The sequence below is a fragment of the Aplidium turbinatum genome, chromosome 5 (assembly GCF_918807975.1).
Source record: "Aplidium turbinatum chromosome 5, kaAplTurb1.1, whole genome shotgun sequence".
NCBI classification, from domain to species: Eukaryota; Metazoa; Chordata; class Ascidiacea; order Aplousobranchia; family Polyclinidae; genus Aplidium; species Aplidium turbinatum.
Window position 1 is genome coordinate 23,837,531 of NC_137476.1, and position 27,966 is coordinate 23,865,496.

Below are 27,966 nucleotides of genomic sequence, written 5' to 3' on the forward strand. Positions count from 1 at the left end.
AAGTAACATTTCCCAAACGTGACTGACGTGGTGCTTTAGAGTGTGACGCAATGTTGCGTTGCCTTGGAAAGGTCAAATCGCTTAGTAGAGATTGATCGGTCCGTTCTGTCAATCCGGCTATTTTCTCAGCATGTTGCATATATTATCAATTTTTGAGCTGGTGGGTGGTGGTCAACCCTTTTGAAATTTTATTGACCAGACCTCGATAAATAACGAAGTATCCCTTTGTACGTTGATCCAATGTCTCATTGCTTGTTATAAATGCAAACATGAAAGAAACACACTCAAAGACTTCAACTTTCAAGAGATGCTACTGCGTTTTCAAATCTTTCCTTCGAGTCGTAGAAAAGATTGATCTGTTAGCCGGGAAATTATCCCAGCATGTTGCATAATGTTGTTAACTTTTGAGCTGGTGATAACCTCTGTGAAATGTTTGACTCCACATGGATAGATAGTGATTTTGTGTGATGGTTTTTGCAACGTCGTACTCCATTGAGTAGACGCAAAAAACCCGACAAAAAATATAGTACGATACAGTCGTTTCTTTTTATACCGGTGAACAGTAAGAAACTTTGTCATATATTCAAAATGGAGAGGGGACACCAGGCAAAAAAAAAGCTAAAGTTGACAGGTCAGGACCAGGCCAACCAACGTTATTTGGATTTCTAACTCGGAGACCTAGGCAGCGCGGTGGCCGGTGATAGTAGCGAAGACATTCCTGGCTCTGAAACGGTTCAGCATACATCAGAAAGTTCCGAAGCTGTATCAGTAGAAACCTCCCAAAATATATTAGAGCACAGCGATGGAAGTTCTGAAATTACAATGCAACATCTAGCAACGGAAAATTCAGAAAAAGAATCAATGAAAAAGTAAGTTTGCATAGCCTAACTTATTCATAAACGTTAAACACGTTCTGTTGTTCATTTTGTTTAATTTCTTTTATCACGTTGCACATCTTACAAGTTTTGATATTCGAAATGTGCATGTTTAGGTCTGTAAAGCGTTCTTTCAGGAAAGTGTGGTTAAATACTTTTTCCTGGTTGCGCTACGACGATGCAACATCTCGTGCTTTTTGCTACATTTGCCGAGAAGCGCAGTTGAAAAATAAATTTGCTTCGGGCACGGGAGGAATTTCATCGGGGTGGCGAGTGAGCCAATTGGAAGACCATCAGAGCTCGAAGCAGCATAAGTTTGCGCAATCGGCCACACGCGAGAGAAAGAATTGGAACGTGGCTTTGAGCACATCTGTGGCACGAGCAGCTCCACATACTAAAAGTAAATATTTTTATTTATTTCTGTCGCATTTTTTGTTATGCGTGCTTGTTGATGGAAAGGAAGCCAACCTCCGTGTCCTCTCAGGTAAAAGGCATTGCAAGTGCACACCTGCATCTGCATGCTTCCCATAGATCGGTCGCGCAGCCGTATTATACGTATTATATCTATTACAACAGGATACAATTTATTGCTTTGGTGTTTTTGTACAAAAGAAAAATAAATCTTCTCATTAATAATTGCTTTTTCGCTTAATACTTTCCCTGTGATTTGTGTATTTTTTTAGGTTTGCTGATGAACGTTTTGTTCTGCATTCAAAATGAGCGCCCGATCCACTTTGCTTCCGAATTGCATTCATTGACCAACATTCAAATACGAAATGCTACTCAAAATTTATGTGAGCCAACTCAAGACCATCACTCGAATTTTGCAACGTACACCTTTTTTGAATCAATGAACGCATGTCAAGTTGAAATTGACACAAGTGATGTTTGTTCTGCGCCATTTTTTTCTGTGCAGATTGATGAAACCACTGATGTTTCCCAGCAAAAGACTGCTTTGATTTTCGTCAAAAAGTTTCGAACTTCGAACTTTACACTGGGAACTAATTCCATTGACGACCGCTAATGCCACGTCAATCACTGAAGCGATTGTCGAATCCTTTACCAAGCGACAAGTGCCATTGGATAACTGCGTGTTGTTTGTGTCAGATGGTGCCAGTACTATGCTTGGGTGCAGAAACGGAGTGGCGCAGAAGTTGAAGCAACATTGCTCGTTATTGCTCGAGCTTCATTGTGCTCCACACAGAGAAGCTTTGTGCATTAAAGATGCGTACAATTTTAATGATATTGTGAAAATGGTCGATGTGCAATTGCGTTCTCTGATTTCATTTCTTCGGACAAGCAAAAACTTGGCTTCATTACGAGAATTGGCAGATATTCTGAATGAGGTATGGAACGGTGTTGTTGTGAAACTGCATACTTAATTGAATGGGCTTCCATTTAATGCATGACAGTTCTTTTTAACATGTTTGCACTTTGCAGGAATTTATTTCCCCTGAGCGAGTAATTGACATTCGTTGGCTTTCTCGTCAAACCGCAGTCAGCAAAGTATGGTGGAGTCTTCCTGTGATTGCTCAACATGCAAGAAATATTCTAACGCATGCGTTTTTGATGACTTTGGCCACAATGCGCGATGTTCTTGCTATAACCGGCCGGCTTAACAAATCTTTTCAAAGGTATGACCGTTCACACCAGTTGATGAAATGACTTTAGATTCGTCACAGGGTTTTGAGCTTAGCAGCCAACCTTAAAACGTTTGGTATAGTTTTACTAGTCTTTTCCTACCATGTAGTAGTAGCAAACGCACAATTCGATTTCTTAGTATTACAAAGCAGAAGATGCGGATGCCGCAATTGATGAACTATTTTGACATTAAACATTGAAAGAGGCTGTTCACCAGGCATTTAGTTCAATAAACTAAACTATCACAAGGTGTTTCAAGTGATAATCTGCATTCACCCCGATGTTTCGTCAATTAGACACGACTGGGGTTTGAATCAGGTTATGACTGATTGTCTAGCAAGACCATATTGCTGTAAATCAAGTTTTCAATTATTTTCATTTTTTTCTTGTAGGCATGGCCTTTATCCATTTGATCTACGGAAAAAAGTTGAAGCCGCTCGAGATGAGCTGAGAATGACCATGCTGGAGCCTGATGGAGCCCTCAGAAAATCACCAACGATGAAACATTTAGATGAGCTCATCGATGATAAAAAAATAGTCTTATCACCATTTCGTACACGCGCAAACACAATAAATCCCGAACACACAAAACAAGCTTTAAAAAAGTTTGTAGACGATGTCATCGCTAATTTAAGTGACCGCTTTCCCGAGCCTACAAAGGATTCCATCTTCGGCCTTGCTCAAATTTTTATACCTGATAATTTCCCTTCAAACAACCCTAACATCGTAAGCTATGGTAACGAAAATGTCGACGCTTTGGCCTCGTTTTACAAATTGGATGTACACAGCACTGTTGAAGAATGGAAAAATTTTAAATTTGAAGTAATGTGTAATTGCGAACCAGGTGACAATTGGCGGAAAGTTTTAACAATAGCTGCGAAGCGTGGCATAGATTGGCCAAGTTTGGCAGCTATTGCTAATGCTCTGCTGACTTTTAATGCAGAGAACGCAACCGTACAACGTGGATTCAGTTTGCTTTCTTGGTTGCGAACTCCAACAAGAAATCGCTTGCGTTGTTCAACTGCAGATAAACTTATGCGTTTGAGGTTAAATGCTGCATCATACAAAACATTTAATTATGACGCGGCATACGCGCACTGGCACAGTAACGCGAAGCGAGCACGCTCAAACGTGAGCGGTGAAATTGTTGAAGAGTTGAATCACTTTGTAATTGCGAACCATTAGAGCGTAACGTGTTTTTTTATTTGGTCATTCTTACTTGTTTTTATTCATTTCCGTTGTAGCCTACTGTATTTTTGTTTTGCGTTATTTTTGAACGTGTGTTAGTGTGCAATAAAAGATGTCTGCGGCCGCGTGTTGCAAGGTTGAGTTTCGCTGATGGACGTTGAAGAAACGTTTGTCTGTTCTAACTTTGCTCAGACAAAACATGGCAACGTTTCTCAGCGAAACTTAATGTTGTAGCTAGTCAGGAAGTGCAAATTTTGGTTAGTATCAGCTACTTGAAAGAAAGTATTTTCATCAGAAAAAATGACCGAAATAAATGAAAAATGACCGAATTTTTTCAAGTCATTTCGGACAAATGACCGAAAAGTCTCAGCGAAAAAAAAAACCCAGGTTCAGGATGCATAGCAAATGTCCTGTGGAGATGTGCTAATATCAAGAGTAGTAGAGCGTTGTCTCGCACCTCATCTCCACAGTCCACACGCACATCAAAACAATATATTTTTCTGTTCAATATAACATTTTGTGTGAAAAGCATTGCCCTACCTGCCAAGCTGATACAATCTGCAGACTTTACTAGGAATAGCACCTAAATGAACGGGCGCCACAGTGCTCCACACTTAAATATCCAGACGCCACAGTGTGCGCGCCTATTTGACCGGCACCTAACTGTCTGCGCCTAAAAGACGTGGACCCATGGCGATCTATACTACTGGCCTTCCCAACGTGGCAACAGCCAAACAATGTGGGGGGCTGGGGGCCTATTAAGTTTTTGCAACTAAGAGGTATTAGGCGTAAGAAAGGCGTTTTTGCATGAATTATTACTGAAAACAATTACTTCTGAATTAGAAAACAAATTTTTTAACATACTGAGTGTTTTGGAAGTTGGGTCACTCTTGATTTCGTGCACCGTACCTTGATTCTGTTGATACCTTGATTCTCATGGTATTCTTAACATGTAGCTATTGTCCTGCTTTCTTGCCACTTATATATTTAATAATATTACATCTTAATTACGTTTTGGCACTGTATTTACAATTTTTAGGCTAAAAAACATTACTTGAGCAATGAAAATTGCTGATTTCATGTTGTAACACTTATCTCAGTCGGTAAATTGAAATTTCGTATAGGCCCCCATATTATTTGGCCGTTGCCACGTTGGGATGGCCAGTAGTATAGATCGCCATGCGTGGACCCCCTATTTCAAACTTAGTTAGAACTAGCCATACATGAAATATGTAACAAATGCTGTATTGTAACATGCTTACGACACAAACAATTAACATAGTATCCTAGCGGGTCTGCTACTATTCGGCGAGTCCGATTCGGCGAGTCCGATTCGACTAGTCCGATTCGGCGAGTTCCCTATTCGGCGAGAGCCTTTTTCGGCGAGTGCCCTATTCGGCGAGTTTTTGAAATTTGTGAAAGGAAATTATCGGATACCGTAGCCTAATTACAATTGCCGTTTTTACATCGTTTTAACGTCGCTAAACGTTGAAATCGTGCAGAAAGGAATAAAAATAAAATGTTTAAACTATTAAATTACAATTCGTCATGTCAGTTTAGTTGTTTTTATTTCTGACCATCATATGAAAAACAATACACGTCAACATAGCAAAGGGGTAGAAAAAGGTAGAAGCGACAAAACACGAACGTTGAAACGTGCTTGTGACCGAAGTAAGTTATTGAGTTGAAAGAAACATACGCACCGACTTCCGGGGGGCGGCGCCCCCCGTAAATTTATGGTTGAAGGGCAACAAAAATGGTGATGACAAGTGGTGTTTCAAAGATAAAACACTTCGTGAAAGAGATTTAGATAATTTAAACGGACTTAAAGAATGCCGAAAGCAAGAAAAGCCTACGTTGCTCTTGCCCGCAAAACAGCAGCTGATCGCATGGCTTTCTCATACGGTATGGAAGTTTCAAAGTAGATGGTAGAGTAACTTGCACTGCTGGAATAGTCACGTAACTATTCACTGCAATATTAAGTAAACCAGCTAAATTAGACGCGCTATTTTCAACGAGGTCTTCCCGCTGTGAGACAATTATGATTCAACAGAACGCATTGTTTTCTTCGCAATGTGTGAGAATTAAATCGAAAACCGATAAAAGAAAAGGTGTTTAATGGTCTTGGTCGCAGATATTGCCTGCATTAACGACGTCTCTTACCGCTATTATCACCTAGCTAACCTGACATCATTGTTTTATGCGACCGCTAAGGTTTGACATCGACTTCAACGATCATGGAATGTTACGTTATAATAAGAACGATTATATCCTACACGCAAAAATAAAAAAATTGATCTCCTCTTTCTGTTTTGTCTCGTGAGCTTTGCATATTGCTCAACAAGTGCATAAAGTTTAGAATTGACAAGAAATCATTGAATTTGAAAATTAAGTTTAAATCACTGCAAATAAACGTATTCAAAAGTTTTACTTAGGCCGACGCGATTTCACACTCCGTAATCTACGTCGACAATGATTTTTAGTGCGTTCATTTTGAAAATTGCCGAGCTGGAGACAACAGCTTGTCCCGTGTTAGTTGAACTTGTCTTTTTGAGGTGAAAATCACGTGGGAACATCTCGACCTTTACTCGAGTATAGCCTACTGTATTCAATAAAAGACTATAAAGACTTTCGATAAAAAACAGAAGAGAAAACACTTCGCCGTTGTCAACGCTTTGAAAGTAATTAGCGAAACGAGGTTAATAAAACTGATAGCGGGTTTTCACTCTGCTTGAGATCATGATTTTTGCGTTTTATTTCGATAACTTCACTGTCTTGATCGTTGTTATTCACTCGCACGAAAAGGAAATGAATCGGCTTGTTTTCCAACAGTTCCAATTATGAGCTAACAATTTCAAAAATTTTACGACTAGGCGTACTGCATGCGTAAAACTAATCCTTTCAAGCAGCGCTTCTAATAAATACGGTTTGGGACCTATTTGTTAATATAAACAAGACACTAAGCTTAATTAAAGACTATTTTAATTGAGTAAAATAGCGTTATGGTTATGACGTCATCACCTTTCTCGCCCCCCAAGGTTTTTTGAAAAGTCGGCGCCTATGGAAAGAAATTTGGCACGGTCGCAACACCTTCAGAAAAATTTAAGATATGAAGGGAAAATAAAATAAAGAAAATGTTACAAAAAAAAATAAAATAAATTTTGTTTATGTCTATAAGTTAGTACTTTTGAATAGTTAAAATGATTAGTTTGGATCAACAAATGTGTGGCCTACAGCTTGGATTGAAAGGAAATTATCGGGTACCGTAGCCTAGTTATCTCGACCAGCAAAAATTTGTTCCAAGAACACAGTTCATTTTTACATTGTAGTAACAGAATGAAAAGGCTAACCAAATGTGTGGCCTATCGTGTTAACGTCGCTAAACGTTGAAATCGTGTAGAAAAGGGAGCTTTTGCTGACTAGGATACTTTGAAACTGAGAAACATTCACAGAAGCCTTTCGATTTGTTCCAAGAACCCAGTTAGCCTAACAGTTCATTTTTACATTGTAGTAACAGAATAAAAAGGCTAACCAAATGTGTGGCTTACTGTAGGCCGCCTACAGCTTGGATTGAAAGGAAATTATCGGGTGCCGTAGCCCAGTTATCCCGACCAGCAAAAATTCACAGAAGCCTTTCGAATTGTTCCAAGAACCCATTTAGCATAACATTTCATTTGTACATTGATTCAACGTCTGAATACATTATCTTAAAAATGCAACGTATCGTAGGGCTTCTGTGAATGTTTTTCAGTTTCAACGTATCCTAGTCAGCAAAGTTCTCTTTTCTACACGATTTCAACGTTTAGCGACGTTAAAACGATAGGCCACACATTTGGTTAGCCTTTTTATTCTGTTACTACAATGTAAAAATGAACTGTTAGGCTAACTGGGTTCTAGGAACAAATTTTTGCTAGTCGGGATAACTAGGCTACGGTACCCGATAATTTCCTTTCAATCTAAGCTGTGGGTCACACATTTGTTGATCCAAACTAATCATTTTAACTATTCAAAAGTACTAACTTATAGACATAAACATGATGTTTTTTGTAACATTGTTTGGTTTATTTTCCCTTCATATCTTAAATTTTTCTGAAGGTGTTGCGACCGTGCCAAATTTCTTTCAACTCAATAACTTACTTCGGTCACAAGCACGTTTTAACTTCGCGTTTTGTCGCTTCTACCTTTTTCTCGACCTTTGCTATGTTGACGTGTATTGGTTTTGATATGATGGTCAAAAATAAAAACAACTGAACTGACATGACGAATTTTAATTTAATAGTTCAAACATTTTATTTTTATTCCTTTCTGCACGATTTCAACGTTTAGCGACGTCAAAACGATGTAAAAACGGCAATTGTAGTTAGGCTACGGTACCCGATAATTTCATTTTAAAAATTTCAAAAACTCGCCGAATAGGGCACTCGCCGAAAAAGGCTCTCGCCGAATAGGGAACTCGCCGAATCGGACTAGTCGAATCGGACTCGCCGAATCGGACTCGCCGAAACGGGCCATTCCGTATCCTAGCAACTTGACTACACATGAGTTTGTGAGATCTGCTTCACTTTTTAAAACTTAACTTACTGTTGCAAAATTAGTAAAACTGCTTAACATCATACATCGCTTATGCAATAAATGAAAATGCTTCTAGGCTATTTCACATTCTGAGTGATTAATTTTGAGTTGTTTTTTTGCTCATAAGCTTGTCTTGTGCCAATGCAATAACAAGATAATGACAAGCTGTTTTGCGTTTTACTTTCCAAATTTCACAAACGTTTCAATTCAAATTAATTTTTTCCTGTTGGCGTAAACATGAAAAGAACTTCAAACTAAACACAAGAGTTTGGCAGCTGGCACCAACAAAAAGAAAAGACGGCAAAGCGAAAAGGTTTAAAATGTGCATCGATAAAACAGCTTTTGCAAAATTAATATTTTAAATTTGCACCACCACCAAACTTAATTGATATTGCTTTGTTGTAACTGGATTTGTTATGATAGCAATAGAGATGTTCAAAGCACTGATATATAAATATATATAATTGCTAATTCCATTTTGTAATCAAATTTTGATTTTGTAGATATAGCCTGATAGAACAACAAATGAAATACCTGTGAAACAAAATAGTGGAAGAGTTGCAACAATGCTTCCTAATCGTGTATTAATATCTGGATGTAGATTGCTGAAATACAATGCAATACGGCTTTATACTTCACACAATCAGCAAAAGAGTGTTTTTAACATACATCAAGATGTAACAAAAGCTTTGAAAAATAGAAGACCAGTAATTGCATTGGAAAGTACTATAATCACCCATGGTATGCCTTTTCCAGATAATTTTATGTAAGTACCATAAATGATAGAGGTGGAGGTCTATAGTTATCTTTATATTATTGCCCTTTTGAGAGCTTTGGTTTGAGATTCGAAAAGCCACTGATTCGACATCACTTAAAAAGGGTCTGCTACTATTCGGTGAGTCGGATTCGGTGAGTTCCTAACCTCTAACCCCTAACCCTAAAACGGTAATGATAATTAGGCTACGGTACCCAATAATTAAAAAAAAAAAATCTGCCGTTAAGGGATCGGACTCACCGAAACGGGCCATTCCGCTTAAAAACATGTGGCTTTGTCTTTGCCATGACAATCAAAGGCATGCCATCAATTCCAGAGTAGTGTCCCTTCGACTGTAGTGCTTGATTTCTCATCATTATGAACAGTAAGCTGCTCTAGTGAGAAATGCCTATGGTCCTACTGAATTGTATAATATAATTCTGCCAAAACTTACAGAATAAAATTATTCAAATTAATTTGTTTTCACAGGACTGCACTGGAAGTAGAAAATATTGTTCGGAACTATGGCGTTGTTCCTGCTACAATTGGTGTCATCAATGGACAGATCCATGTTGGTATGCAAAATTTTTAAATGCATCAGTTATTTTCAACCGTACTGCAATGGTCAACTGTTTAATAATTTAATAAAAAAAAAAAGATAATTAGCTTATGGTTTAGGCTGCTTCTTATTTTTATTAAAACAAATATTCCTAGAATATTAATATGTGCGTTGAAATCAGAATTGGCTTTATGTCGTCGTTTTAAGTATTTTTCTTTTTGATTTAAAAAAATAGTTTTTACATTTTACATCATTATGTGCCAGCTGAAGATGCTATTATTATGGCGAAATCGATTCTAAGTTTGATGAATGCGAAATAGCCGTAATATCTACTAAAAAGTAATTCATTCTAAAGGTTTTGTGTAGGTCAAGAATCAGGATATCTGTTCATGTTTTTGTACTATGCATGGATCACTTTTTTTTTTATTTAATATTGAGTTTAAAGATTTTGTACCGGTATTGTAAATCTGACTTTGATCAATTATTTTTGTTGATTTATTATAACTTAACTAATAGCCCAAGATGTTTATTTTATTGTTGTTAAAATTTAACTTAAGTTTATTTTAATGACTGAATTATGTCCAGGGATGGATAATAACTTGTTGGAGCAACTTGCAAAAGATGGCGATGTACAAAAACTATCTCGACGAGATCTGGCTGTGGCATGTGCAAACAACCTCAGTGGAGGAACAACTGTATCAGCTACAATGCTAATAGCCCATTGGTAGAAATTTAATATTTGGTTTTGCAGACCTACCGGTACAACACTAAAAGCTCAGTTTTGATAGCTTTGATAAGTTTGAGATTTATGAGCTTATTTTAAGTTACTTTTTCTTACACCGTTTAATAAAATCACATCTGCAGTTTTTTGATTTGATGTTTGGCAAAATTTTTTTGCAATATTAAATAATAAGCTACATGTATATGATTTAAAGTTGTGGAATCAAGATCTTTGTCACTGGAGGAATTGGTGGTGTCCACAGGAGTGGCGAACATACAATGGACGTGAGTGCTGATCTTCGGGAGCTTGGTCGTACTCCTGTGACTGTAGTTAGTGCTGGCATCAAATCGATCCTTGACGTTGGACGAACTTTAGAGTATCTGGTGAGATATGTTTTGAATTGACAACACAGCATAAATCTTTGGTATATAATATGTAAGTGCATTATAGACATACACATAAAAAGACATCGGTACGTTATTGCAGCTATGGCAAGCAGAATAGAAACCACGTACAACCAGGTTGCCTGCCTTTATCCCTGATACTATCACCTGGCTTTGTGAGGGGGTGTTTCACCTACTTTTACACGGTTCAGTACAGGCCATAGCCCTAAGAATGGCCGAAGGCATTTCTCTCTTTAGAATAGGTGACTGTTCATAATCATGAGAGAAATCGAGGGCTATATTTGAAGGGACACCACTCCACAATCGACGACATGCTTTTGAGTGCCTTGCCAAAGGCAACGCCCCATGCTCTCGACCATTGTTGAAGCAGTGTCCTATTAAACAGGACTCTAACCAGTCAGGTTTTACACAGATATCAGGTTTTCTCTCAAGCACGAATGGTCAGTTGCATTTTTTTTGTCATGTGAGTGTGGTGCTGGGAAACAGTCTGTAGACTGTGTGTCTTGACAAAATAGTGTAGTGAGCTCTCTCTCTTAAAACTGACAACTTTAGATGATAAAACGATAAACCCTAGGGAGTGCAAATCTATCTATTGAGAGAAAGCACATCAACAAAAGTATTGGCAAATCTTTTTCAAATCAAGTTGTTTTTTTGATTAAAAAGTAATTCAGGGCATTTTATCCCCAAAAAGGCCAGGAATTAAAAGATGTTTATAGCCATTGTAATTTGCTTTCTGTGAAGGTATAAGTAATAAAGCAATTAAAGCTTGTATTTCTGTGACAATGAGTAACTTTTACAAACTAAACACAATTGAAAACACACTTATTTGCATAGTTCCTTGTAGTTACGGTGTGCTCTTAATAGGAAACTGAAGGTGTGACTGTGGCAACGTTGGGAAGCTCTGTTGATTTTCCTGGTTTCTTCACTGAGTCCAGTGGCTTTTCATCTCCAAACAATGTTGCCAGCATTGATGAAGCTTCAGCTCTTATGGTCGCCAGGGACAAACTAAACATTGACAGCGGGTTGCTTTTGGCTGTTCCCATTCCTAGTCAGTATGCAGGTTTAGGAAGCACCGTGGAAAAAGCTATACAAACTGCTATAGAAGAGTGCAGGTATAATGTAACAGATGATTGTGTGTTAACTACAGTAAATCTCCTCTTCAAGGCGATGTCGGAGTCTTAAAATAAATAATTTTCTAAGCAACCCGGGCTGCCTTAATACAAACTTTCCAACATAGGCTTTAATTGCAGTTTTGTGATTAACATGCATTCTTTTATGTTTGTCATGTATTTACTTTTTGTAAAATTGGCTTGCTAAAACTAAAAGGTTTGTTAATTGAGATTTTAACTAATATATTTAACTTATCCGGACTTTATCAATATTCCTGAAAAAGTTTATAATGATAGACCCAGTTGGCTTACTTTGATTACCAGTTACTTTTGATTGCCAGCTTAGCTTACCAGATTACCATACCAGCTTACTTTTGATTACTATTGGCTTACACTTGCGTCAATCGTTTCAAATTTGAAAGTTAAGATGCTCTAAGTACTGCAGAAATATTGAAGAAACAAACAACATAAAAACTTAGAACTGTTTTAACTTCTATTATCCAACTCAGCATCCTTGTACTCCATTTGTTGTGGGAATCTTTATCCTCGGACCGATAAAGTTTTCTCTGAGAGCTTTATCCTGGCACCTTCGCATACTTGTAGAGGCTTTGAACCACTGACGCAGGCCATGTCATCGAGACTGACAGTATTTAAGTTTCCGATTGTCAAAGTCTGTAGGTTATTTTATCAACTAGATTCCACTGAATAGAGAAAAGTTCTTGAAATGCGTTGCTCAAGTGCACAGTGCACACTCTAAGAGTCAAACCATTACTGACTGGATTTTAAGATAAAAATCATTGGAGCTGATAAGTTACTGCAGGAAATCCCGTACTGGATAGCACTGCTTTGTGGTCACGCATGACCTACTAGAACACGGCCAAATATGTTGCTATTTGAAGAAATTTCTAAGAGTCTGAATTGTTACAATCATAACTATGACAATCCTGTCACCTTCCCATTTCCAGAAGTAAGTAAAATAAGCAATATTTTTACCTAGACATATGTTTGGCTTGTTTAACCGGAGAAACCAATTCTTTGCAATAAAAATATCTCTTTCAAAACAAGATCTAGAGTTTTAAAATGCTATATTTATCCTGTTTTTCATTACAACTCTGAAACATGGAATATTTCAACAAAAATGGCAGAAAAGATTAATGCTTTTGAAATGTGGTGCTTCCGTAGAATGCAACGCATTTCATGGCTGGCAAAGAAAACAAATAAAGAAATTCTACACCAAGTGAACCAAACCAGAACTCTGTTAAAAAGTATGAAAACCAGACAATATAAATTTCTCGGCCATGTAGTAAGAAAGCAAAAACTGGAGCATCTCTCTTTAACTGGTAAAATTTTTGGAAAGCGGGCACCTGGCAGACAAAGACAAACACATCTGGAACAATTTAACGACAAGACAGAAACAATCATCCATGCAACATATAATAGGAACATTTGGTCTAATTATTCATCTGAGGCCGTCGATGCCTGGTTCAGGCAAGGCAATTGAAGAAGAAGAAGAAGAACCGGAGATTAGGTATGTACGTTGAGCACAGTTTACACAATAGCAATGTAATATGTAAGACTTTCCAACTGCACCCTGGAGGTAGTATCGTTTGGTGCAATTGCATCTTCCATTAAAATATCAAGGATTTTTTCTGAATTCTATGTTGTAAGCTGTTCATTTGATGTGCCAATTTAAATTTTAGTTCGTTTTGTTTTTCACCAGGTTTAATTTTGCAAGAAAAATAAGTCTTTTGGTGAATGACCCTGCTATACAAAAAACCTAACGACTGTATTATGAGACTACCTCCAGAATGCAGTTGGAAAGTCTTACATATTTTACATTATTATTGCATAAATTGTGCTTAACGTACATATCTAATCTCCGCCAAAACAAGCCAAAAATATGTCTAGATGCAAATATTGCTTATTTTACATACTTCTGTAAGTGAGAAAATGACAGGTTTGTCATGGCTATGATTGTAACAATTAAGACTCTTAGAAATTTTCTCAAATAGCAACATATTTGGCCGTGTTCTAGTAGGCCGTGGGTCACGTGATCAAAGTAAATAGAAAACATCTTAGAAAATATCTTGGTCGCATCGTTTTGTACAAGTCTACCTGTACCCACCCTCGTTATGGCTTGTTGTGTGACGTCGTCATCAATAACATGTGGACTTGGTTTCAGTTCCTTGAAGAAAAGCGGAAACGAGGTAACGCCGTTTATTCTGCAGCGTGTCAACCAACTCACCGGTGGGATGTCGCTAAAAGCAAGTACGTGTATGACTTGTGTCAACATCTTGTGTAGAACTGTTGTTTGTATATATAGCCTAAGCTACTGTATTAAAAGGATTGGAGTTTGGCGAATTATCAAACAGTGAGTTTGATTTTATTTAAAAAAAGTTGTGTTAAAGTTTTTACAGATTTGGTAGAGAGTTCACTTTGTTGAACCCCAGACGAAACAAAATAACTTCAACGGGTTTAACGTATTTATTACACAAAGAAATACAATTAAAATAAACTCAAACGTTTTTGACACGTACTTGTGACCTCATCAAGAATTACATGTCTGCAATATACTTAAAATGAGAATTATAAGATAGTTTTATTTGAAAATTTGTAATTCCTGATGAGGGCACAAGTTCTTGTCGAAAACGTACCGTACTTGGAGATGCAGTAAACACTATGATTACTATAAGCGTCAACAAATTGTGTGCTGTGAACTTGTATTCCGGTGCTTTTACTGATTCGAGAAAACAAAACTGTCTTGTTTCTTTTTTTCTTTTTTTTAAACTGTACGGATCTGACTTTGCTTCTTTTCCACAGATATTCTTCTGATCAAGAACAACGCAAAAGTTGGTGCACAAATAGCCAAGTCCTACTATGGAGGTGTTCATGCAGAGGAAAGCAAAACAGACAATCAAAGAAGACCGGTTGGTGTAAAACGTAGCTATCCTGTCAGCAAAAGGGAATTATTTTTGCGCTTTTCGGGTTGTTTTATTTTAAACTACGGAGAAGCAAGTTAAGTATCATCACTTACCTCTGTGAGATACGATTCAAGGTGGAGCTGTGGTCACATTTAGGCCGTTGGGAATAGCTAAAGACACATTTGTTACATTTTCATGTTTGACAGATAGTGAATGTTGAATCTGCTATGTACAATTGTACATTTGCACAAAAGTAATTCGTTTTTTGCTGAAATATTTAATTTATAAAGTATAATAACCTTAAAGCCAAGTTGATAATTTTCTTTGTCAAAAACGGTCAAGTTGTATTTTTCTAGTTTTATTATAATGAACGATAAATGTCGCGCCAATAAGTTAGTTTTTTTTTTATCTTGCTTGAAGTATTAAGTAGACGGAAAGGCAAGGAAGCCAATCTTTGTGTCCACCTCCAAGGATGTCTTTTAAAAGTGCTGCCAGAGACGCGGGCGCATTTTCTTGAACAGTATCGAACCGACGGCAATGCAACCGAATGAAAGCTTGACAAGTGCTGTCTCTTGCCTACGTAGACGGTGGTCGGTGGCTGCAACATGGACGTCATTTCAAAATGTTCCGACCAACTCATTCCCGGAGGTCCCTCAAATCCTTCCTCAACGACAATGTCTCTTGGTGGCGTGGGAAGAAATATCGCAGGTCCAGTGCAACTTTTGCTTCACTATTTGATTGTCTATCATACCATGTTTTGGTTGACAAATAATTGTTCAATATGGACATGATTTTTATCTAAACTCCCTTAACAGCAAATCTATTTCCCCGAAAAGCAATTCTAGCTAGCGCCAAAGCAACCACGAAGACAAGTGTAAGCGTTTTAAGGTTTTTTCAATATCTGGCTACGCGTATTTTTGATATGTTTGACAATGGAACAATTTTTTTTTGTTTTGGCCTTATGCAAACTATGAATAAACGGCTGCTGATGCACGATGCGGTTCACCAGACATATGAATTGATGCAATGCAGAGGTCTTATGGAGGTTGAACTGCAAACCGAGGTTTCTTTCAGTTGTCGGAAGCGATTACAACGGAGAGGTTTTTATGAACGAATTCAAAAACATGGTATGAATGGATTGGTTTTTTGTGATTGTGACATTATAATGGCGATGACATTTTTTAAACAGTTGCTCAATGCATTTTTGCCTCAAACATAACTGTAAAATGTGCTTTATGGTTTTCTGATCACGTTTTTTCAAAAGCTTTGTTTCTTGATGATGATTATATTAATGTAGTATAACGCTCGCATGTAACCTACCTACCTGAAGTGCTGAATTGCTTTCTATGTTGTTGTCGTATCCAGGCTTACACCCAGTGGTTGAAGATTTAGATTAAGTGGACGGGAAGGCAAGGAAGCCAATCTTCGTGTCAACCTTCAGACATGCCTTTAAGTGTCCTGCCAAATACATAGCCGCGTGCTAAGCGCTGTCGAACCGGCGCCCTTTCGATTGCCGTTCCAGGGCTCTCACCACTCGGCTATGCAGCCGACGCTTTGTATGTAATTGCACTATATGAATGGATGTCATTGCCAGGGTATCAGCGGCATCTCCATGGTGGCTGACCGCTCGACCGGCATGTACAACGTGGTCATGGATCAACGTGGAGAAGTGTTTGTTGCCACAGAGGATTCCAGTATACACGGCTGGTGAGACATTGAGGCTTGTCTGAGGTAGTGATATGTTTGTTTTTTCGGAAACACAAAAAAGAACGAATATCACTGCTGTTTGATTTTCAGCTGTCGCGTTACTGATGTGATTCGACGAAACTTAAAACTTTTTACTCGATTCACTTCCTCCCCAGCAGCCCACCCAACGTTTATCTGGTCTGCTGCATGTGAGCAGGGCACTATCAACCAGTGTAGAAATCTGCAGTGGGGAAAGTTGTACAAAAATGTAGTATTATATGTATAAAAATTTTCAATATTGTATGTAATTTGTTAATAAATTGTATAAGTAAATTTCTATTATTTTAAAGCAGTGGTTCCCAACCTTTTTGTTGTCACGGACCCCTTTAGACAAATTATTAATTCTGCGGACCCCTACCTAAATTTTCCCTGAAACTCAATTAACATACTGTACTATTGACTATTGTAATAATTATGCTACTCAACTACTGTAGCCTACTGTGTCATATTACATTGCCGCTATGACCCCTGCGGCAAATATCAGGTTAAACAGTTGCTCAAATAAGAAAATGAATGAATTGTTCAAGAAATGTCAGCAGTATTTGAATATTAAGGTTGTAGCGATCCATTATTTCATCATGTAAGTTTTCCTGCCTTTTACTATAGTGAACCAGTTTAACCTAAATTTAATTCCTAGTGTTTCTGTAATTTTCCATGTAATCTGCTCCCGAAGTGAATAAGAAAAAGGGAACTGATAATATAAAATGATTTGTTCGCATTTGGCGAGAGCTCAATTAGACAAAAAGCTCACATCAAACCAGCTCAATCGGACCAGCTCAGTCAGACCATGATTGTTTAATTAAAGCAGTGGCCGAGTGGTTAGCGCGTTGGGCTCGCAGTCGAGAGCCTGCATGTTCGACTCCAGCCACCCGCACTTGCTGTTGTTTCTCTGGGCAAGAAACTTTACGATAATTGCCTCTACCCAGTGATCGATTTCGAGTAATGGGTAGTACCAAATTTAAGTCATAAGTAGAGTAGACAACCGGAAACAGACATTGCCGTCGGCTGCAGCGTGGGTCAGGTGTACGTCGGAAGGCGTACACCGATGCATAGCGCTCAAGTCCGCTTTCCCGCAATGCAGGATAAAGATAAAACAAACAAACAAAACAAACAAACAAAAATGTAATAGTTTGTAATAATGTTTCACTGTCCAGCGCAGTCAGACCAGCTCAAACTGAGCTCAGTGAAGAAAACGTATGTAACAAGTTGGACGCCTGTTGTAATGTGAAAATCCGTACCCTTTTGTTTCGTTATTCTACAATGTTTAAATTCGTTTGCCATAACTACAATGTTTAAATTCATTTTGCCATAACCTACAATATTCTATGAACACCTTCTGATAACTTAAAATTATAATTCGAATAAAAATTGTGTAGAAATTAGTTAATGGAGTCAGATAGCTAAATTAGATCAGTTAGATAGAATATTTCATCAAGCAGTTAGACAGCCTTAATAATAATTCAAATATAAACAAACATCAAATAAATTAATTCAACTTATAAACAAACAATAGACCTAAAATAAAAGTTACCACAAGGTGACCCAAAGTGCCATGCCGAAACTTTTTCAACGTAAGCAACTTTAATGAGGGCTGTTGTTGCCTTTACTGGACTAAACGACTGAACTGCGGTTGAGTTTTTGACAATGCAACACGCATGTCATCTTCAATGTCCAGGCGATTTCGATGTTTAGTTTTTATTGCAACAAGAGCCGAGAATCCTGCCTCGCAAAGGTAAGTGGTTATGAACGGTAACAAAACAATAATCGCTTGCTTTGCCAAGAATGGGTAGGTTTGCAGTTGTGAGCACCAAAATTTTTCCACAGTTTTTGAATGAAATTCAATGCGTAATAATTCTTTTGATCTCAAATCAATTGGGTCATCTTTACTGAGATCGTCATCGCTAATGTTGTTCAAGTCAAAAAGAAAAGGATTTCGAATCCATGTTTCAACTTCGTTCGGCACGTTTGGAAGAAGAAGAAGAACTTAGTTCGGAAAATTTTGCGCACCCTTGGAAACCCTGCAAATCTCATTTCAACGTTATTTTAATTTAGATTTCAAGATAAGATCTTCTAACATTGGAAAGTTAGTGTAATTACAGTACCTGCTTCCAATCTGCGTATCCAAACCCGCAACTTGGCTAAAAACGCTTTCAGTTTTTCAGCTGCATCAATTATTGTCACACCTGGTCCTTGAATGCCACGATTAACATTGTTAATCTGACCGAAAATATCGGCTAAGTAGGTCATGCGTATAGAAAACTTTTACTCTCGAACCATTTTGAGAGGGGACTGTTAGAAACGATTCCCCGCCCATTTAATATTATTGTGGTATCTCCGCTCCATTCTATTTTCATGCTTGAGTGACCCGGCCATGCATTAACAATTTTGGCTAGTTGATCTTTCTTTTTACGTTTTGGCATGGACTGGAGTGGTCATTGTTTTATAAACCTGGAGAACTGGAGATTTGGAGTGACTAGGGAATATGTAAGAATTCGGTAAGCAACTGTTTGTTTCGTTTTATTATTGTCGTTTTCAATACACCATTTCTTCTAATAAGTAAGGCCTGCACTTTATCCAGTCTAGGCAAAAAACGTTTTAGACAGGGACTTCCTTTTGCTTTCAAAAGAGTTGATACCTCATTTTTTAGCTGCTACGGTCGTTTCAAAACTTCTCTAGATAACCAACGTACCTCAGAATGATATAAAAGTACTTCGTAAGCTGACGGTACTTCTTGACAGAGCGCTTTAAAAGTACGGTGGTTTACAGCTCTGCTTTTGATGAAATTAACAACTTTCACGCAATTCGTCTGAATTTCTTTGAGACTTGCTGGTAAAGTTTTGCTGCTAAGGCGTAGACTACATGTGCAAGAAGCAATGGGTAACAACCACGCGAGGAGCTTCGTTTTTTACTAAAGCAGCAAATCCAGATTTGTTCCCGAGCATAGCTGGTGCTCTATCCGTGCATAGCCTATAGAACATTTTTTTTTTCAAAATTCATCAAGGTAATCACGGACCCCCAAATGCTTTCTCACGGACCCTCAAGGGGTCCGCGAACCCCAGGTTGGGAACCACTGTTTTAAAGGGATGTGCATAAATACAACTTTTTTGGCCTCTACTGCAATTTTTTTTACAAATAAATGCAAATTTCTTACCAATTTTTTGTAATAAAATGTTGTCTTCCTGATCTGGAAAAGAAAGCGTGATCACAAAAGTAAACGCTAAGTTCAAGATAACAATGTCAAACTGGCTTGTGGGACATTGCTGCAATCACACCATGACATAGAAAGCAGTTGGTCAGTGTTTAAGCTTTGTTATCACTTTTCTTTCTTTTGTTAGATTTTGCAACTTGTTTGATTGATCTGGATTATCTGGTGTATCAAGACCATAATTATTTTTTGTAGTTCCAACCAAATTGCCAAGACCAAACTAATGATAGTTTATGTCACCATTGGTCACTTATGGGTCTGTACTCTTGTTGAAGCATAGACGAGGCTTTCATCAAGAAGAATGAAGACGACGTGATCAATTCTTCCATTGTTTGCGTGGATGCCAATTTAGAAGAAGGGGTCATGAAACTGATATGCTCTCTTTGTACCAGGTGCTGTAGTTTTATAATTTTTTCCATTTGTTGTTACTGTTTTTCAGATGTAGTTGTAACTCTTCCTTGATGAAGGTGCAGCGTTTTGGCAAAAACGTTTGAATTTTGGTTTCTGCATGGTTTGAGTTACCCAACTCAATCACTCTCCTGTCAATCATCATGCAAACTTCGTTTTAAAATGAATGTGGTCAAATCTTTCTTCATTCCTTTTCTCCATTCACTCTGTCCATCGCATCTTCTCCCTTCAATCCTACTTTGCCTTCTTCACCCTGCACCTGTTCTTCTCATGTTCTTTATGGACGTCCCCGTGTCCTCCTTACCTGCAAACCCAATGCTTTCGAAGAAAACGTTCTCCCTCCCTCCTTAATATTTTCCTGTACTATCTTACTCCATTTGCCCTTGCAAGGTAGAAGACTAAGGCGTTTGGTGAAGGCAAAGGGGTGATATATTGAAAAATAAGAGTGCATTTTGTTTGTTTATACTTTTCCTTGCATTTTTCTTTATATGTGTAATTTTTTTCTTGTTTGGATGTATTGTTATTTCAATAAATATTTGTCTACACTTGTTGTGATCACCCTGTATAAAGTGTATAATAATATGTTTTGATTGGTTGTACCATATTATATATAGAACAGCGTAAATAAATAATGCGTACATCGCTGTAGTTTTAGCTATCGCTTCTGCTATTGCCTGCATTGGTACCTTACAACTGCTTGGATGAAGTTTTTTGCTTTTACGTATCTTCTTCTGACTTTATTCCCACTTCTTCAAGTGGGGTCGCCTGTGCAGATTGCAGTTCTCCACAGCAATCTTTCAGCACTCAACAGCATCTTCCTTCTTCATTCCCACAATTTCCATATCTTCTGTCACCCAATCTTTCCTTCTTTTCGACCTTCCTCGCTTTCTTTTACTAACTTCCAATTATCTTATTCTTCTTCCGACATAATCTTTGTTTCTACTTACGACGTGTCCCTCTTAGAAGGTTTTCCAGCTCTCCGACACATTCGTCTGACGTATAGCTTGACTCATTTCAAGAAGAAACTGTTTTCTTGAACTCAGGCACAACATTCCGATCTTGTACGAGCCAACGGGTGTGCTAAAGGCCGGCAAAGGTTACATGGCTAAAGGTGACAATGTAAATGCTGTGACTTACATGACCCCAAATCTCGAAGAACTTGGTGCCATATACGAAGCAGCAACAGGAAGAAGAGTTCCTTCCAACATGCCACTGAATCACCGTAAGCGGTTCTTGACTTCAATTGTGGTTGAAACGCTTGTTGGGCAGAGTCTCACATCGAAATCATTGAAAGTTGATTCTTAAGAGCAGTTTATTTAATATAAGCTGTTCGATGTTCATATGGCAACATACTCCACTTCTATCGATTTCTACAAGGTTAAGATGAGCAGTTGGCACCTTTATTGCCCTGTAGATTGAAACACTCGCATTGGAGTTTACAGCTCCAAGATTCTGCCTTGAAATTACATCTTGACTTGATCCGCGTAGAGTTTGTATTTGAGGAAGCCAATAGGGTTTACTCGTAAAGTATTTTGGTCACCATTTGCCAACAGCGTTATATTTTAGCACCGCAAGGTGCAGTTTACTGCACACCATTTACGTTTATTTTTTTTTTTATGTTAAAAGATAAAAAAAAATTCCTGCACGATGTTCAGCTACAAGGAAAAATCGAGAAATTCTTATGATTGCTAAACTTCCCATACATTTTTAATACTTGAATTTAACGTAAAATTTCCAGAAACTGATTTCAACTCGGAGTTCATTCATTTTCTTATGGACCTGTGTGAGCCTCTCTTGGCCACTACACGATGTATTGCTGTCACTCTGGGTGGGCATGGAGTGTTTAGCGCCACCAGTGACGTAAGTTGTGACTTGTGTTTCTATTTGTCGTATTGAAAAATAAGTGTAATGTCGATTATTTTGATAAGTATCATGATCATATCAATATTATTCATCGATAATGATATTGGGGGTCCCAAGGTAGGCAATAGTTACTTTTGTGGCGGGCTACTTTTTTTAGTAGCTGGTCAGGCGCTACATTTGCTTCCATCGCAGTTTCTCCACTCGCTACTTTCACGTTTACACTGGAAAATATAAATATCCTTTTCAGGGATTTTTGGTATGAAAGACTGGAATGGGTAAACACTAAACAAGCCAGTGCTGTTAAGTCTGTGGTTTTTCCGCCCAATAGAGCGAATTTTGAAACGTAGTTGCGGGAAAAAAATCAGTGTTTGAGGCCTGTTTTTGCTTTTTGAAAATTATACTGCCGTTTTGAGCAATTTTAGAAAATACTTTGTTTTATAAGGAGTGTACAAACCAGTAAACAAAGGGTTAAGATGTGAAGCGCTGGCTCTCAGCCTTTTTTGTTTATTCTCCATTTTAGCTCAACCCAATTAATTCTTAAATAGGTTACAGGTTTTTATTGACGCCATTCTTTTCCGAGTCGCCATTGCATTTCCATTTAGTTTTCTTTTATATTCAACGTCTGCAGACGTAGATGTAGTGTTTATGTTTTAGAAGGACTGCTTTGCCAGCTTTGTTAACCTCAATTCTGATTGTGTTGTGATTTGACCAACACTTACGCAACGTTTTGTTTCTGAGAGTTGTATTCACTGTATCACAACAAATAAATTGGCTTGACTTGGGAAATAATTAGCAAGCGCCAAATTGCTTGGAAATACTTAACATGTTTAGCAGTTGGTAGAATCTTCGTAAACACGTGTGGAATCAACGTTAAAAAACAAGAAACTGACTGTTATATTTTATTCCAATTACTTTTATAAGAAAAACAGGTTAAGTGATACAATGATAAGCCACTCATTCATGGGCTCTCGTGACTGCGCATAAGCTATGGCGCTTGAAAGAACTGCTGGTAGTGCTTTTTTTATTAAAAATGCATGGTGAATCAGCAGAGCCCTATTTATGGCACATACATTTCGCTCTACTAATGGGCTGAATTGCCTTGAATGGGAACAAAAGGAAAAGGTGGCAAAACCACAGGTTTAAAACGTGCATTCGATGCAGATTTAAAGGTTACTTGGATGCATAGCCGTACGAGACTAAACCATTTTGGGGGGGGCAGAACGTAAATTTGCCCAAATGTGCACGCTTTTATAGAAATTGCCCAAATATAATATATGCGGTGCATGATAACAGTGAAAAACTGACATATCCAAGATCACCAGCAGTGGCGTAGCCAGGAACTTTGAAAGGGGGGTTTGATGACGTGTTTCGCTTATGGCGACACCCATCGGCGGGGGGTCTGGGGGCTCCCCCAGAAAATTTTGAAAAATTACTTTGAATTTGGTGCATTCTGAGAATATTTTCAACAAAAATGTAGGTATGAATATTCCTGTAAAATGGTGCTGTCCGGTGGCATAGCAAAAGGATAAGATCATGTTTTCTTCGGCATTTTTCGGAAATAAAGCTACAAGTTTCTACGTTTTCTTGTTGCTAATTCCTGGCTTTGAATGTTTGGTAATGGCAAAACTCGCTCTTTGCATATTTCATTTAAAATGAGGCAAACTTTGTTTTAGAGGCATAGACTGAAAGCATCATTCTCAATATCGTGACGTCACACACGTGCCAAAGGGGGGTGCAACCCCCAACCCCCCTTGGCTACGCCACCAGCTACCTAGAATTTCTTACCAAAGGAACCAAGATAGAAGAACTGAATTCCTCTTTGAAGATACCTTGCTTGTGCATGTGCATTGCTCGATGCTTCTGCACTTTGGCATGGTAGATAGGAGTAACAAATATTGTTTTACACACCACAAATAAAAAACAACCCCACTTAAATATTCAGTTGTGATGTCATAAAAGACTCAGAAAAATAAACATTGCAGGAAACCTGCTCAGTGTGACCATACGGATTCAGAAAAAAGTACATAACAATAGAGAAATTTAATTAAATGTAATAAAACACAGACACACTACTTCTGTTCAAATAAACTTTGTTCTGAAATCAATTAAAGTAGTTTTGATGATACGAATTTTAGTACAAAAAATAAAAAGGTCTGGCAGCACTGTTCTAAAAATATAGTTAGGCTAGGTAATTTGATGACAAAAATTAACTAATGTATTCTAAGGTTGCATACAGACGGTGACGTAGGATTCAAAGAACCCAATTAGTCTAACAGTTCGTATTTACATTTTCAATGTCTGAATATTGAATAATATTCAATCGTCGGATTTGCAGAAGGCGTCGTTGAATTTTCAAAAAATCGCCAAATAGTAGCAGACCCTTTTATAAAAGTAACCAAACAAAGCTAAGCTACACCTTAACATTACTTTTAACAGGTAGGCTATAACATTTTTTTGTTAAATGTTGTGGTGTTGCTTAGCTAATAGCTATGTCTGTTTATGGTTGAAAAAGTACTGTAACCTCTTCACCCGAATTGTTTTATAAAAGTGTTCACCAGATTTATATAAATTCATATTTTGTAGTTGCCCAAATCAAGATGATGCATTTATGGATATTATGAAAAAACTTAAAGACTGTAAATTTTGATGCGAGGCAACTGTATCATGCCAATTGGGCAGTTTTATAAATAGACTATGATCAGATAATTTCATATTTTTTTGTTGCCCAAATCTAAACGATACAGTTATGTAAATGGGAAAAATTAAGGCAGTGGCTATTTGACCGGCGCCGGCCTTTTAATCTGAAACATTATTTAACCGGCTCCGGTCTTTTAATCTGAAACACTATTTAACCAGCTCTGGTCTTTTAATCTGAAACACTATTTAACCCGCTCCAGTCTTTCAATCTGAAACACTATATGACCGATATCATATATAACCTACATTACTGTGGTTGTTCACGAAAAAGCCACTGCCTTAAATTTATGAATTTGTTCATTTTGGGGAAACTGCCTCACGCTAATTTGGGCAGTTGCATAAACAGACTAATCAGTTGTATCAAATGATTTCATGTTTTGAGCTGCCCAAATCAACACGATGCATTTGTGAAAATTAATAAAATTAGCTATATATATAGCAAACTTTGCGTTTTGATTTGGGCAGTTTCACAAAAGTATTAAAGACACATTTTGGTGGCTGCCCAAATTGGCATGATGCTGTTGGTTAAATGCATTTCGTACTACAGTTTGATCACCATGCAATACAATACATCAATATTGTGTGGCCAAATGAAGATTTTGCGGCACATTTTTTGTGCAAATAAGAGGCTGTACTTAGTTTGATAGGTAAAAGATATTAGTTTATAGTTTTTCTTAATTCATGCAATTTTGTAGCTTTTCATATAGCAATTTTTGCCCTAATAATTGCAAGATTTTGCCCGAATTCGCGACGTTTTGAAACAACAGGGGGGCGGCTGCCCCCCTGGATCGTACGGCTATGCTTGGATGAAAGTAAATTAAGCACGGCCACCAAACCTAACAGTTAAAAATAGATGAATTAGTTGAAAAAAACAGTTGGCTCCACATACCTAAAGCAACTGGAGGTGTGCCAGTTGATGAAGCCATGCGGACGACTGAACCTTCCAACCAAAACAAAAAAAGGAAAATCAAAAACGAACATTTAAGAACAAACGTACGATACTGAGCTTATACGAAAAAACTGTGTACAGTGTTTCGTTTGTAAATAAAATGAAGTAAAGTGTTCACAGCAACGACAGTGGTATGGTTTTAAAATAGGTATCGATAACTGATGTGTTCAGGAATTTACATTAATTATTATTTGAGGCTTTTTGAGCACGCTATTAAAGTGATGATCATGATTAATGAAAAATGTAGTGAAGATGATATGAGAATGGTCTCGATGGCATGCGGGTGACTTCGGTGTCGGAGAGAGATGGAGTTTCTTTGGAGTTTTTTTCAAATGAATTTCCAACCAAACTGCTGGAGAGTGATACAGCTTCATTGTGGTAGTATTCTTGTCAAACAAATCTACACAACAAAGTAACAAAATGAGTCATCGCATGTAAGTAGCGGGAGCACTACACCATAAAAACGAACTATCCAGACAACAAAATCGGTCGTCGCATGTAAGTAGCGGTTGCCGGAGCACCCATTACTCCTAGCAGGAATTGCGGCTGCCCACCTCTGCGTTTATCGCTTTTTATTGCATTAAATTATCATCAAAACTTTAAATGTCATGTCATGTTTTGTTTCAACTTAGACTTTGCTTTTGTTGGACTCAACAAACTGTTCTAGGAATTGTAATTTTCAGAAGTCGGGCATCAAGTTCATGCATTATCCAATATCGTCATCCAGCGCCTGTCCAGAATGGATGGACGCGCCCATTGCCAACATGTCCGGTGGTGGTGATAGCTTTGCTGGGGGATTTGTCTGCGGTCTTCAGGTACACTCTGGTGATTACGACATGGCCATCCGGGTTGGTCTGGCGGTGGCGCAGAGAACCATTCGAACCAACTTCACCGTGTCACGTGACATAACCGAGGCTGATGTGAGATTGCAAGAAGTGCACTGGAAAGGTCGAGAATTGACCAGAAAGAACTAGAGCCAATTGAAATATGAAATGCTGATGCAGTACTTGGAGTTTCTGTGTCAACTTTTAAAAACCGCAACTTTAATGCCAATTGCAAGGTCATAAATATACTATGCATTCATCATCAATCAATTTTGATTATACAGGCCATGAATTAATCCTCACATCAGGGATTGATCTGTCTGTGTCTGAGAGCGAAGTCTTTCCCTCTACACATCGCTATCTATTTAAGTAAGTTTTGGTCTACCTTGACCCCGCTGTGCTGCAATGTTGACACATCTGACCTGCGAGATCCATCTGGACTTACACTCATTGTGTCAAGCCACCTCAGTCTGCCCAATTAGAGGAGTTCACTAATGCTTCTTATTTTGAGCTTAGATAAAAGAGTCTCAAACTGGATGTTATTTTCATTTGTTTATGCATTGTCAGTGATTAGTATTTTTATCTCAACTAAAAATCTGCTGCAGTGCTGCAGGTACAGGCCTTCTATCAATCATGAATATGCCTGAGCTTGAAAGCGAAGTTTTCTGAAAACGAAGTTTTGCATTGGTTTTTGTTCTGTGACTGCATTGTGCAATGCTCTATTATTTGTTAATTACGCTCGTTGTGCCACTGTAATTTACAGCCAGTCTGTTCTGATAATAGTGGATTGATAGCGATACGCTATTTCGCGCCTTATAGTTAGCCTATGAACCTGTTCAATCACTCAGATTTTGTTCAGTATGAAGGAAATGAGCTGTCACTGTGGATAACTGTGCCGTGGCATAGGTAAATGATGGTTCTATAGGAAAACAACTTATGGCCTGAAATTAATTTTACACTTTAGTTTGTACGTACAGGCCTCGTGCTTTGTAATTGCTTGATTCAATAAAATTCATTTGTATGCCGACTTACCGAGGTGTTTTAACAGCCACATTTATGTTTGGCGTCTGTACTTTGAAAATGTTCCAAATTTTAGGTGTCCAAAAAATGTCTTGCGGAGCCTAGATAAAACAGTTGTCGATTGGGCAATGCACAGATGTGAATTTTACCTTCGCCACATGACTGACAAGCTTAAAATTACAAAACATGTAGGATGTAGGAGCTGTGAAACGATTATTTCGTGGACCTTCGGCGTTGTCTTGGCTTTTGTTCTCACCCACTGAAAGCTTGATAGTGTACGGTAGGCTCTAGGCTATATTAAATTCGAAGAAAGTCAATGAAATAATTTTCCAATATTCAGAAGCCTCGCATGAATATGTTGTACGGTACTATCTTTCCAAATCTTTCACAGCATTCAACGCAACCTTTTACCCACCTACTGTGCCCCAATTATCTTTTCATGTAGTTTTCATTGCTTTACACTTCACCTTGTTTACTCATCCTATTGTTTGTTGAACTGCTTATTCCAAG

General features: G+C 37.9%; 2 protein-coding genes across 4 annotated transcripts; both read left to right on the top strand.

The window, feature by feature from the left end:
- The first annotated feature begins 822 nt into the window (after positions 1-822).
- LOC145771046 (zinc finger protein 862-like) lies at positions 823-3,701 on the top strand. Its single transcript, XM_082582789.1, has 6 exons — positions 823-869; positions 992-1,359; positions 1,559-1,756; positions 1,983-2,221; positions 2,316-2,509; positions 2,909-3,701. Exons 1-6 carry the CDS (start codon positions 823-825, stop codon positions 3,699-3,701), a joined length of 1,839 nt encoding a protein of 612 aa, XP_082438915.1.
- Positions 3,702-8,798: 5,097 nt separating this feature from the next.
- On the top strand, positions 8,799-27,463 carry LOC145770850 (uncharacterized). Of its 3 annotated transcripts, none has more exons than XM_082582585.1 (14): positions 8,799-9,042; positions 9,520-9,605; positions 10,175-10,313; positions 10,525-10,693; positions 11,579-11,826; positions 14,006-14,091; positions 14,644-14,750; positions 15,329-15,452; positions 15,777-15,871; positions 16,339-16,451; positions 19,971-20,087; positions 21,147-21,325; positions 21,842-21,963; positions 26,296-27,463. In XM_082582585.1, the coding sequence occupies exons 1-14, from the start codon at positions 8,843-8,845 to the stop codon at positions 26,584-26,586; spliced, it is 2,076 nt and encodes a 691-aa protein (XP_082438711.1). In that variant the 5' UTR covers positions 8,799-8,842; the 3' UTR covers positions 26,587-27,463. The 3 variants fall into 3 exon arrangements, with proteins under 3 accessions (XP_082438711.1, XP_082438712.1, XP_082438713.1); XM_082582586.1 differs by having other exon boundaries at positions 26,299-27,463; XM_082582587.1 differs by having other exon boundaries at positions 8,931-9,017.
- The last annotated feature ends 503 nt before the right edge of the window (positions 27,464-27,966 follow it).

Excerpts from the sequence above, each read along its gene's own strand:
- LOC145771046 (XM_082582789.1), top strand. The coding sequence starts at position 823 with ATGCAACATCTAGCAACGGAAAATTCAGAAAAAGAATCAATGAAAAA. Across the intron at positions 1,757-1,982 it reads TCAAGTTGAAATTGACACAA|ATGGTGCCAGTACTATGCTT; the intron begins GTGATGTTTGTT and ends TGTTTGTGTCAG. Across the intron at positions 2,222-2,315 it reads TGGCAGATATTCTGAATGAG|GAATTTATTTCCCCTGAGCG; the intron begins GTATGGAACGGT and ends TGCACTTTGCAG.
- LOC145770850 (XM_082582585.1), top strand. The coding sequence starts at position 8,843 with ATGCTTCCTAATCGTGTATTAATATCTGGATGTAGATTGCTGAAATAC. Across the intron at positions 10,314-10,524 it reads ACAATGCTAATAGCCCATTG|TTGTGGAATCAAGATCTTTG; the intron begins GTAGAAATTTAA and ends TATGATTTAAAG. Across the intron at positions 14,751-15,328 it reads CAGACAATCAAAGAAGACCG|ACGGTGGTCGGTGGCTGCAA; the intron begins GTTGGTGTAAAA and ends TTGCCTACGTAG.